Raw genomic sequence first — 13374 nt, 5'->3', positions numbered from 1 at the left:
GGGTGGTGTGACAAAAAGGTGGGGGGGGGGCCCACGTGGGGCCCTTTGGCCGCTAGTTGGAAACCCCTGTTCTAGGACCTAAATTACACACAGCAAGTAATTTTCCAATTGAAAAAAAAGTGAAAACTTAACTTTTTCCCAATGCCATCTCTCTTTCTTTCTCTCTCTCTCTCTCTCCCTCTCTCTCTCTCCCTCTCTCTCATTACTGTTTTGCTGAGCATTGGGGTTTTTGGGTGTGAAGGTGACAGTTTTTACTTCAGGTCTCAACACATGCTGGGCCTTACAACACATGCTGGGCCTTACAACACATGCTAGGCCTTACAACACATGCTAGGCCTTACAACACATGCTGGGCCTTACAACACATGCTGGGCCTTACAACACATGCTAGGCCTTACAACACATGTAGGATTGGAAACTGTCCTGTTATTCCAGCCACTCACACACTCAGACCATCCAACAGACCAACCAGGCTCTCGGAACTTGTGTGGGCTGAAAAGCATGAGACCTAAGTCTACATAATAGTTCATTTTTTGCTAATAATTTCCATATTTCAATAATCTTTTACGCTGATTATCCCGCTACTGTTCGCTACTCGATTAAAGTAGATACTTAATTGTCCTCACGAGGCTGAGTGCACCCCGAGCTCCAAGCACAGAGCCGAAAATCTTTGAATGACCCTTCGTGCAAGCCTCGTGTGATATTTGGCTGCTTGTGTCCTAAATTATAGTTCTGGGAATACAGAATCCAAATTCTTAAGTTCTTCCTCATTGGTCTTTTTCCCTCTCTCTCTTTCAAGTTTGGGGTTTTCTTCAGGTAAAAATTTCTCGTTACTTAATACAGGGGGGATCAAACGGAATATATTTTCCTTTTGTATCCTTTTTTTTGGCACCCTGTATAACTCATAATTCTTCTCATACGTTCTCCGTATTTCCTGTTTCAATTAGAACATAATTTCATCCCCCAACCCCCTGCCAGTTCTATGAGAGAATATTAATTTTGTCAAACTTTCTGCGAAACTTGTTTCAATTTTGAATTTCCAAGAAAATGGTTTCAGTTTTGAATTTCGGGAAACAATACAGAGCTTTTTTTAAAAAGATGTGTTAAACTTTCTAACACTTCAAGCATGTGTGATGGGTACTGGAATTCGAATTCACATTCCTGCCAGACCAACGCAACACATAATACTAAGTACAGACATATATAATATGTAAAATTGAAATATTAATATAAAGAAATCTATAAATCGAGCCAAAAATATTAGATTTTTTTGTACAGTTTCGTGTGTTACGTCCAAATAATTCCTACAAGTACAATAATGTGCGTATATTTCATGTTTAGCGAATTTGACCACATAATAATGGAGCTCTAAAGGTTAGGTGGTAGAGAACGCCTAAGGCGTTAACCTCGCCTAGTGGTTGCCTTCCACTCAAGAGTCTATTATTATTATTAAGGTGTGTCCAAACATAGTCGATCGACGAGATAAATCTATACTATCGAATCAGTGTGTCCCCTTTGTAACCGGGCACTAACTTTATAACTTGGCACTTCACTTTCACTTTAAATTTAACACTAAAAAGTCCTTTTAAGCCATAATTTTGCAACATCAAGGTCCGCGAGGCTATGTTCACCCACAACCAAATCCTGGCGAAGTTCCCACCCATGGTGGAACTCAGACTAGCTCTACTCCGCGAACCTATGTTCACCCACAACCCACTTCTGGCGAAGTTCCTCAATCCAATGCCAACGTTAGCCACGTTCTATCCCATCCTGGTCAAGTTCACATCCATGGCTTGTCTCAGACTAGCTCTGCTCCGCAAGGTCCGCGAGGCTATGTTCAACCACAACCAAATCCTGGCGAAGTTCCCACCCATGGTGGTCATAGTATAGTTTGAACGCTCAGTCAAAGTTGTTTGTTTGCCATATTGTTTTTAGTATACAGTAGGAGTGCAATAGTCCTACATACTGGACTCCGCACACTGGAATTTCGTCAGAAAAGACCCCCATTTCAATGTAATGTACTCGTAGTATACAGTACAAACTACTAAGCTTTTTTTTTTTAAGAGGTTTGACAGAGAGAACTGTAAGGCTATGTTCACCCACAACCAAATCCTGGCGAAGTTCCCACCCATGGTGGAACTCAGACTAGCTCTACTCCGCGAAGCTCTCAGACTAGCTCTGCTCCGCAAGGTCCGCGAGACTATGTTCACCCACAACCAAATCCTGGCGAAGTTCCCACCCATGGTGGAACTCAGACTAGCTCTACTCCGCGAAGCTATGTTCACCCACAACCCACTTCTGGCGAAGTTCCCACATGGGCTTTCTGGCTGTGTTTACAAGGCTGAGACCTCCCAATATGGTAACGTCATGTTTGTTCTGGATCAATTTAATCATGTCAATTTTCATACGTCGGTTGCCAGCGCTCGGTGATGACATGCTGAGAGTGTAGGAAGTAATTTTGACCGCTTTCGATATCCCTCGTAAAATTTCCTATTTTCTAAGAATTGTGTTTCCTACAACAATTGACATGCTGAGAGTGTAGGAAGTAATTTTGACCGCTTTCGATGTCCCTCGTAAAATTTCCTATTTTCTAAGAATTGTGTTTCCTACAATTGAAAGACTTATGGTCGTGTTTTAAAAATGTATAAAACTGTATTCGAACAATATTGAACGAGTCTTGGCTGAAATTGGGCGAAAGGAGACTGTGAAAGTTCTCTGTTCATCCACTTGCTATCAGATAGGAAGATTAGGAAGTCAAAAAAATGCTGTGCTATGGCTAAGTGGAAGAAAGGAAGGAAAAGAGAAAGAAAAATAGAGCAATAACAAAGAAATAAGGAAGGCCTTTTAACTGTGCAATATTGAACGAGTCTTGGCTGAAATTGGGCGAAAGGAGACTGTGAAAGTTCTCTGTTCATCCACTTGCTATCAGATAGGAAGATTATTTATTTATTTATTTATTTATTTGATCTTGTAAATGCTTGTCAATCATATTGATCTTGTAAAGGTAGAAATAAGATGGGACCAAGTACACTGCCTTGTGGTACTCCAGCACATATTTTAGTTCAGAGTAGGAGTCTTCTTGCTTGATTCAGAAGAAACGGTTCGAAAGGTAGGAACTTAGAATTTTTGATAGCTTCATAGGGAGCATTCTTTTGAGTTTATGATTCAGACCCTCATGCCATACTTTATCGAACGCCTGGGAGACGTCCAAGAATACAGCCGAGCAGACTTTCTTTTCTTCTAGAGATTTTTCTGTAATGTGCACAAGTCTGTGCTCTTACTCGATGGTAGAGTGCTTCTTGCGAAATCCAAACTGATGATCTGGTATCAGCCTCTTTTCAACAATGATAGGCATCAATCGTTTATACAAGAGTTTTTCAAATAGTTTCGATAAAACTGGTAATAATGATATTGGTCGGTACGATGTGAGTTCTTCAGGAGGTTTTCCTGTCTTGGCAATCATGATTACTTCGGCTATCTTTCACAATTGTGGAACAGTGGAACACAATTTAATCGAAAGCATGTATTAACAATCTGGGTAATTTAAATGCATGCTTTTCTTGGTAGCTCTCGAAAGTCTCGAAGGATTTGGCCTGTAATGAGGTCATAGCCCGTACCTAATACAGGGCCTGTCTATGTTGGTCTCAATAAACTACGCACGCCGGAGGTTCAGATTCGATTGATTGTTTCTCTATTTGTTTCACTATAATTCTCGAACGATTTTTCCGATTTTGATGAAATTCGACACAAATGTTCAACACATACAGGAAATTTACTCATTATGTTTCAAGCTCAAGCGGGCCTATGGGGACCCTGTAGGGTTCCTTTTTCCGATTTCTACTGCTTACTGAACTTCTACAGCACCCGGTACTTTATTATAAAAATATTGAGAGCAAATAATAACTGAAACTAGTTTCATATGAAAAAGGAAGCTCGATATAGGAAACTAGGTACTTTTCCTATTAACTTCTACCCCAGTAGGTACCTATTTTAGTTTTGAAGTTGCATTTTCCAGTTATGAGAGAAAAATTGGAAACTTTTCCTGTGGTAAAATTATTTGGCCAACTTTCCAACATTTCCATTGAGAAAGATTTTTTTGAGAGAGAGAGAGAGAGAGAGAGAGAGAGAGAGAGAGAGAGAGATGTCGACAAAGAGAACTGTAATAACGGAGGTCTTATCGTCCCGAAATTGAAGAGAGAAAGAGGACAAGATAGGAGAAAGCCAGCCGTTAAGAGAACCAACCTTACTTGTTTATTATAAAGTTCACCTCGGGCGGGAATCGAACCCACGACCTAGCGATTACGCTAAGCTAAAACCCTTCATGGTAAATAGGCTAGCTTGTTAGGCTGTCAGCCTAGTTAGCTTGGAGGGTAACATGTCTGTCTTGTAAGCGCTAGGTTGCGTGTTTAATTCCCACCCCGGGCGAAGTTTATCCTAGACGCACAAGGTTCGTTCTCGGAACGGCTGGCCTTCTCCTATCCTGTCTTCTTTCTCTATTCGCTTTCTGGACGATAGGACCTTCGTTGTTACAGTTCCCTCTATGAAAGCTGGATATTGTATAGGCAACCCATCCCCAAGTTATTATACGCTTTCTATTCTCCCACTTCATTTTCATGAAGCGTGTTCAAAAACTTTCTAATAGGACAGGGGTTTCCAACTTCCATGTGTATGCGGGCCACATCCTACATTGGGAGGTACTTCGCGGGCCATCACATATGTACATAGGGGAGCATTGTAGGAACCCCCCCCCACACACACACACAACTCTTTAGAAATTCACTCCGATCGAATTTTGAGCGCCACAGGCGAAATTTTTCAAAAAGTATTTTCCTAATTGTAGCTGAACACTAAAGGAGGTCATTTTCCATGACTCAATTTACAAATCCCGAAAAGCTTCGCGGGTCACAAAAATGGTCTGGCGGGCCACATGTGGACCGCTGGCCGCTAGTTGGAAACCCCTGTTCTAGGACCTAAATTACACACAGCAAGTAATTTTCCAATTGAAAAAAAAAGTGAAAACTTAACTTTTTCCCAATGCCATCTCTCTCTCTCTCTCTCTTCTCTCCCTCTCTCTCATTACTGTTTTGCGGAGCATTGCGGTTTTTGGGTGTGAAGGTGACAGTTTTTACTTCAGGTCTCAACACATGCTGGGCCTTACAACACATGCTGGGCCTTACAACATATGCTAGGCCTTACAACATATGCTAGGCCTTACAACACATGCTAGGCCTTACAACACATGTAGTATTGGAAACTGTCCTGTTATTCCAGCCACTCACACACAGACCGTCTGACAGACCAACCAGGCTCTCGGAACTTGTGTGAGCTGAAAAGCAAGAGACCTATGTCTACATAATATGTAGTTATTTTTTTGCTAATAATTTACATATTTCAATAATCTTTTACGCTGGTTATCCCGCCACTGATCGCTACTCGATTAAAGTAGATACTTTATTGTCCTCACGAGGCTGAGTGCACCCCGAGCTCCAAGCACAGAGCCGAAAATCTCCGAATGACCCTTCGTGCAAGCCTCGTGTAATGTTTGGCTGCTTGTGTCCTAAATTATACATAGTTCTGGGAATACAGAATCCAAATTCTTAAGTTTGTAATAATAATTTATAGTTCGGGTTAATTACAGGGTGTTACAAAAGGCACTGTCACTAGCTCTCTCTCTCTCTCTCTCTCTCTCTCTCTCTCTCTCTCTCTCTTCTTTTGTTATGGCGCTTTTATTTATTATTATTTTTCAAGTTTACTGGGAGGGAGGGAGAGAAAGTTCGTAAGTTGTATCTTCGTACCTAGCTATATATTTTTAGTTTCCTGAACTTGTACCACTTTACCACACAAGTTTGAACGGGTTAACTATTAGGCCATGGGTCCCCTAAGGATGGCAACTTTTTTAATCAATGTCCTGAGAAAAGTGTTTGGGAAAATAAATTCCTCCCAACTTATTTTTCCTAACGAAGAACTTCTCACTTTTGTGAATTAAAGGTAAGTGTAGGAACAAATTCTAGCAGCTTCACCTCTAGAATAGTAATTAGTTTAGTTTCACTCTCTATCAGATACGAACATAAACATAACGAACTTGAAGTTTAGGAACTTGAAATCTTGAATTGAGCTGAAATGGAATGGGATAGAATAGAATGGAATGGGATAGAATAGAATGGAATGGGATAGAATAGAATGGAATGGGATAGAATAGAATGGAATGGGATAGAATAGAATGGAATGGGATAGAATAGAATGGAATGGGATGGGATAGAATAGAATGGAATGGGATAATATAGAATGGAATGGGATAAAATAGAATAGAATGGGATAGAATAGAATGGAATGGGATAGAATAGAATGGAACGGGATAAAATAGAATGGAATGGGATAGAATAGAATGGAATGGGATAGAATAGAATGGAATGGGATGGGATAGAATAGAATGGAATGGGATAATATAGAATGGAATGGGATAAAATAGAATAGAATGGGATAGAATAGAATGGAATGGGATAGAATAGAATGGAATGGGATAGAATAGAATGGAATGGGATAAAATAGAATGGAATGGGATAAAATTGAATGGAATGGGATAGAATAAAATAGAATGGAATGGGATAGAATAGAATGGAATGGGATAAAATAGAATGGAATGGGATAAAATAGAATGGAATGGGATAAAATAGAATGGAATGGGATAGAATAGAATGGGATAGAATAGAATAGAATGGAATGGATTAGAATTTAGAATATAATTGGAGTAAAACTGGCTCCGAGTACAGGGTTACCAAATCTGTACTCTGTACTGCATCTCTGTACTACATCGTATCTTCCTTTCCAAATTTTCAGAAAATAATCGGTTTTATTGTCAGCTCCCATGGTGTAATGGTCACTGCGCACACCTTGCACGCGGGAGACCCGGGTTCGATTTCCGGTCAAAAAATTTGTAGAAAGCAAATGATTGATTTCGTGATTGGTTGTTGCGGGGCCCACTCAGTCTCGTGAGGAAAATGAGTAGCTATGACATATAAATGCGCATAGCAACCGGTGCCAGCATGGTAGGTAAACATTGGATTTTGGGATTATTGAGATATTTGGAGAAGAAAAAAATTCTACGATGAGCACCAAAAATTGTGACATAACACAAAGAAATTGCAATTATTATTATTAATCGGTTTTACTTGTACCACACTGTACGAGTAACGAAAGGTACTTTCTGATTGATTCAAAGGTCAGAAAGAACAGTTCCGTTCAGGAACGAACTTTTTCAAAGAACAAGTTCCTACAGTTCGTTCGTACGTTCTTTTCCCATCTCTACTGAAAAGGATACCTACCTACATAAGTACATACCTACCTAGACTTTTCTTGTGAAAACATCAGAAGTGCAGCTCAATCAATGTAATGTCTACTCAAAATATTCCATTTCATTCGCCAGCCTAGTTAGCTTAGTTGCTTTGTCCGGAGGAAGATGGTAAACAGTAGGGTTGAAATCAAGATAATTAATAGCCAGCCTAGTCAGCTTAGTTGGTACAATTTTGTTAGAGCTCATTTTGAGGGAGATTTCTTCAGTGGGAGATTTTGTAATCGCGCCAGCCTAGTTAGCTTGGTTGGTGGCGCGCCTGCCTTGTAAGCGCTAGGCCGCGGGTTCGATTCCTGCCCGGGGCGGATTTTATCCTGACGTCTATTGTAAGCGCTAGGCCGCGGGTTCGATTCCCGCCCGGGGCGGATTTTATCCTGATGGGATAATGTTCGTTCTCGAGGCGGTAAGCGCTAGGCCGCGGGTTCGATTCCCGCCCGGGGCGGATTTTATCCTGGATAATGTTCGTTCTCGGAACGGCGCTAGACCCGGGTTCGATTCCCGCCCGGGGCGGATTTTATCCTGATGGGATAATGTTCGTTCTCGGAACGGCTGGCTTTCGTCCTACGGCATAAATTAAGTTAAGGTTCAGCCAGCCTAGCTAGCTTAGTTGGTAGTGCGTCTGCCTTGTAAGCGCTAGGCCACTGGGCTCGATTCCCGGGGCGGATTTTATCCTGATGGGATAATGTTCGTTCTCGGAACGGCTGGCTTTCTCCTATCCTGTCTTTCTTCTCTCTTTGATTTCGGGACGATAAGACCTTAGCTGCTACAGTTCCCTCTGTCAAACCTCTTAAAAAAAAAGGTCCCTTGGTCAGATGGGGTTGGGTCTGAACACGGGCCCGGGGCGGATTTTATCCTGATGGGATAATGTTCGTTCTCGGAACGGCTGGCTTTCTCCTATCATGTCTTCCTTCTCTCTTCGATTTAGGGACGATAAGACCCTAGCAGTTACAGTTCCCTCTGTCAAACCTCTTAAAAAAATAAAAAAAAACTATTTTATTATTTTCATAATATAAGTTCTCATCATTTCATGCTTTGAGTTCTCATGTTAATTTCCCTTTTTTCTTCCTTTTCTCATTCTATTTGAAAATTTGAAAGAATATAAAGATAGATTTTAAAATTTTTGAGAAAGTGGCATCTCACATTGGATGTCATTTTACGACGTTGCGGGTTGTGTATGTCGAGCAACTTTCAACATACTCCCTAGGGCCCTAGGCTAGGACACACTAAAAGAGAAGAAAAATGTTTCAGAAACAAGCCTGGAGAGTAAAAAAGTTGCTTGATTGTTGCCCAAACATTTCTGGATTGTTGAGAAACAATGTTTCTGATGAAAATGTTGCCCATGGGTAGGTACTAGGCAAAAGAAGAAGAAGAAGAAAAAACTTCATAAGAAGATCCAAAATTTTTCCAATAAAATGGGATTTTTTTATATTCAATTATTGTGAATAGTATAGTACTATAGTATGTTAATAATGTTTGGTTACCTTAAAAAAAAAAGCGTTTCACTGCCGTTTGTATTTCGTAGCAATGAACCAACTGCTACTTTAGACGCATGTAGTCAGTGTCGTAGCAGACCCGTCGTCTTCGTCGTCGTGGTCGTCTTCGGGATCCTCCACTGGGTGATCTGGAATGGGAAGAGGTCATGGATTTGTTAGCATCAATGAAACCAGAAACGAGTGGAAAAAAAAGAGGAAAAAACAAATGCGAGGAAAGGAACTTTTCAGTCTTGGAATTATTATTATTATTAATCGGTTTTACTTGTACCACACTGTACGAGTAACGAAAGGTACTTTCTGATTGATTCAAAGGTCCCTTGGTCAGATGGGGTTGGGTCTGAACACGGAAAAGGGCGAAGTTAAGCACTCACTTGACACTAGAATACTGGTGGGGCGAGTCCTGACCAGTGGGGGTGGGTGTGGGCGGCTTCTTCAGTGCCGACTTGAGGGGCACGGCGTTAAACTTGGGCTCCTTGGCCGGGATCTGTTCCACGCGGGTCAGCGGGGGATCGTCAAGGTCCGTGTCGGCCGGGTCGTCACGGTCGTCGTCTTCGTCGTCGTGGTCGTCTTCGGGATCCTCCACTGGGTGATCTGGAATGGGAAGAGGTCATGGATTTGTTAGCATCAATGAAAACAGAAACGAGTGAAAAAAAGAGGAAAAAACAAATGCGAGGAAAGGAACCTGTCAGTCTCATTCTGGCAGTATAAACAGGGTACATTCTATCGTGTTCTGAATAGAACAGTTGCGCTTACTTGGGTGAGGTTTCTAAGTCAAAGAGCAGAAAAAGTGAGGAACTAGGGAATTTTTCGCTTTCTTCCACGACTTCTAGATCCGGAAAATAAATTGATTTAAAAATACCGGTAAAATCTTTAACTTTGAAGTCACATGAAGATGCAAATAAACAAATTACAATTACAATTATCCCGAGCAAAGCTCACTTACAGGCAACAATGTGTTTGTGCGCATTCGAACTAGGGAATTTTTCGCTTTCTTCCACGACTTCTAGATCCGGAAAATAAATTGATTTAAAAATACCGGTAAAATCTTTAACTTTGACGTCGCAGCATACGCGATGAAGTCACATGAAGATGCAAATAAACAAATTACAATTACAATTATCCCGAGCAAAGCTCACTCACAGGCAACAATGTGTTTGTGCGCATTTTTTAACTCTGCCTTCACAACTCTTTGAGCTTTTTCATTAGAACGTTAAATAAAAATGGAATTTTCGACCTTTTAAAGGTACTTTTTCGGAGTTTTAACTTCAGATTTGGATTTTTCACAACCAAGAATCATTATCAACCTTTCATACCTATATATTTTTTTTACCCAAATGCAACTGGTGACGATTATGTACGGATTGCCTTACCTCGACTACTGTCATGTCGGTTCCGACCCCCGGTATGCTGTAGGAGGGGTGACGGTGACGAGAACATCGGGGGCGGCGGTATGGGGCCGATTTCCGACACCGGGATTGGCGGCTCGGGTAGTTCCGACAATGTGAGACCGGCCCCCGGATGAGAAAATGTCGGGCCGCCGGAATATTGACTACTATATTGACTGGAGTGTTGTTGGTTGGGGTTGTTCTGTTGTTGGTTTGGGGCCGATTTCCGACACCGGGATTGGCGGCTCGGGTAGTTCCGACAATGTGAGACCGGCCCCCGGATGAGAAAATGTCGGGCCGCCAGAATATTGACTACTATATTGACTGGAGTGTTGTTGGTTGGGGTTGTTCTGTTGTTGGTTTTGTTGTTGTTGTTGTTGTTGTAGGCGGGCCGCGTTGTTGGTCAGCATGGCCTGCAGTTGCATGTCTTCCTTGTGATCACGTTCCGGTGGTTTAACTGCGGGAGGAACGGAATCAACCAACAACATTAGTCAGCTTAATTGAGGGGCTGATCCGAAAAAAAGGCGAATGTCGAAAATTTGAGTTTTGAGAAAACCGGGTGTAAAGCTTGAAAAGATGAACTCCGTGGAAAAAGGAGCTATCAGTATGATTATTTTTGTGTTCGACGCAATTCGAAGATTAGGGGAGGGTTACACCAACCTTCTTTGTAACCCTTCGAGAAAAAACATATATCTGACTCATCTTCCGAGAGCACCATTTGGAAAACATGCTAAGGTGGTGGGCGGGCGAAGAAATTTTGGAATGCGGTTGAAGAAAAACAGCTTGTTGCCAAAATGATTACAAAACACACACACACAAACATACTCCGGGGGAAAGATTAATAATAATATTATTAATACTGGGCAATGTTCATGAGGGACGGAATCTGAGGGGGGAAACATTGGGGGGAAATGCACCGGAAATGTACCTGAGGGATTTTTTTCGTTTTTTTTTTTTACCCACTGAGGGGAAGCTTCAATACAAAATTATTTTTGGGGACTGATTCTCAAAAATTATCTGCCGATTCTCAAAAATAATAGCCGTTTTACTCAAGAAGCCTTCAATTCTGACGAATCATGGAGTCGGTCATTGACGACTATTCGGTCAGTTATGAGGTGATCTATGGACAGTGGACAGTTGGACCCAGTATAATATGTAGGTAACCTACCGACCCTGTATACTGTATTTGATGACAATGATAATAATCACTGTTCATTTTCTCTTCTATCTACTTATACTTCATTTTATTCGCGTTTTATTAATCCCCAAGTCTTCGGAATTCCACAACGAAATTTATATTGGACATCTCCGGATTCTAATTTTAATGTCATTTATGATGTTATTAACATAGAAACATATGGATTTATAGAAAATTATATCTCAAGTTTATATTTAGAATATTTAGATATAAGTAAATACATTTATATTTACATAAATTAAAATAGCATCTGGAGACATTTTTCTTTGTCTCTCCTAGCCTATCTGACGAGGGACGTACTATGGGATGGGGGATGGGCATGCTACGACACAGACCGCATGCGTCAATGCTACGAAATGAAAACGGCGGTGAAACATCATATACAACATTATTACTATTGTATTATTGTTCCTACTGAAAAATAAATAAAGCACTGTTTATATAATAGCCGTTTTACTCAAGAAGCCTTCAATTCTGACGAATCATGGAGTCGGTCATTGACGACTATTCGGTCAGTTATGAGGTGATCTATGGACAGTGGACAGTTGGACCCAGTATAATATGTAGGTAACCTACCGACCCTGTATACTGTATTTGATGACAATGATAATAATCACTGTTCATTTTCTCTTCTATCTACTTATACTTCATTTTATTCGCGTTTTATTAATCCCCAAGTCTTCGGAATTCCACAACGAAATTTATATTGGACATCTCCGGATTCTAATTTTAATGTCATTTATGATGTTATTAACATAGAAACATATGGATTTATAGAAAATTATATCTCAAGTTTATATTTAGAATATTTAGATATAAGTAAATACATTTATATTTACATAAATTAAAATAGCATCTGGAGACATTTTTCTTTGTCTCTCCTAGCCTATCTGACGAGGGACGTACTATGGGATGGGGGATGGGCATGCTACGACACAGACCGCATGCGTCAATGCTACGAAATGAAAACGGCGGTGAAACATCATATACAACATTATTACTATTGTATTATTGTTCCTACTGAAAAATAAATAAAGCAGTGTTTATACTAATGCTAATACACTGAAGAGCAATAAATACGGGGCACCGCACCCCTTTGGTTTTTCTCAAACTGCTGCTCAGTGTTCAATTTTTTTCGGTAAAACCATTATTGTTTTCTGCTGTAAAAAGTTTAAAACTTATACCACAAGACCGCATACCTAGCCTAGCCGGAACTTTTTAAAGATCGTTCCTTTTTTTACCATTAGTTTTATAGGGCAAAAATGGACTTTAAAAAAAAGTTCCGGCTAGGGTCCAGATTTTTTTTTTTTTAATTTTTACCAATAGTAAATTAATGTTCTGTGTTCTTTTCTAAAGCACCTGGTTCAAAAATGGTGTAAAAATATTGAGGAAAAAAAAAGTTACACCAACATTTATCTTCAAAAACATGCATTTTCAGCATGAAACTGATCCTTGTTTTTCATTTTTCTTTTTTTACTCACAGGGTGTGTAGGTATGCGGTCTTGTGGAATAAGTTTTAAACTTTACAGCAAAAAACATTAATAATGGTTTTATCGAAAATAATTGAACACTTTACACTGAGCAGCAGTTTGAGAAAAACCAAAAAATAGAGGTGCCCCGAATTTATTGCTCTCAAGTGTATGTACCTACAAAACTACTTAGAACACAATGACATAGGAACATAGGTGATACAAGTCAAGATGAATCACTCATCAACTCAACTCATACAAAAACAATTCTGCATACATAGGTGATACAAGTCAAAATTAGCCACCCATCAAACATAACATATGTACATAGGTGACACAAGTCATAATTTCACCACATAACTCATCAGAGAGGTAGTGGTGGTGGTGGTGGTGCGCCAGATAAAGGTCAGAAGGTCAATGATATAAATGCACCTTGGCGCTTCATATGTCAGGGCTTTGGTTTTTTTGGGGGGGGGGGGGT

At 40.4% G+C, this 13374-nt stretch overlaps 2 protein-coding genes across 3 annotated transcripts in view; one reads left to right on the top strand and one right to left on the bottom strand.

Moving 5' to 3' along the window:
• Positions 1-2466, top strand: part of LOC103507547 — an 18972-nt gene extending 16506 nt beyond the window's left edge. The window contains exons 2-3 of the mRNA XM_026822367.1: positions 1612-1875; positions 2134-2466. Coding sequence (XP_026678168.1) covers positions 1612-1875; positions 2134-2430 — 561 coding nt within the window. The 3' untranslated portion in view covers positions 2431-2466. The remainder of the gene's footprint in view (positions 1-1611; positions 1876-2133) is intronic.
• A 6732-nt stretch (positions 2467-9198) lies between these two features.
• Positions 9199-13374, bottom strand: part of LOC103507546 (phosphatase and actin regulator 1-like) — a 37722-nt gene continuing 33546 nt past the window's right edge. For both annotated transcript variants that reach the window (XM_026822372.1, XM_026822371.1), the window contains exons 6-8: positions 10451-10683; positions 10212-10302; positions 9199-9432 (exon numbers count right to left, since the gene is read on the bottom strand). In XM_026822372.1, coding sequence (XP_026678173.1) covers positions 9209-9432; positions 10212-10302; positions 10451-10683 — 548 coding nt within the window. In that variant the 3' untranslated portion in view covers positions 9199-9208. The remainder of the gene's footprint in view (positions 9433-10211; positions 10303-10450; positions 10684-13374) is intronic.

Source organism: Diaphorina citri, unplaced genomic scaffold (assembly GCF_000475195.1).
Source record: "Diaphorina citri unplaced genomic scaffold, Diaci psyllid genome assembly version 1.1 scaffold321, whole genome shotgun sequence".
Lineage (NCBI taxonomy): Eukaryota > Metazoa > Arthropoda > Insecta > Hemiptera > Psyllidae > Diaphorina > Diaphorina citri.
Note: the sequence above shows the minus strand (reverse complement) of the source record. Positions and strands in the feature narration are given on the sequence as shown.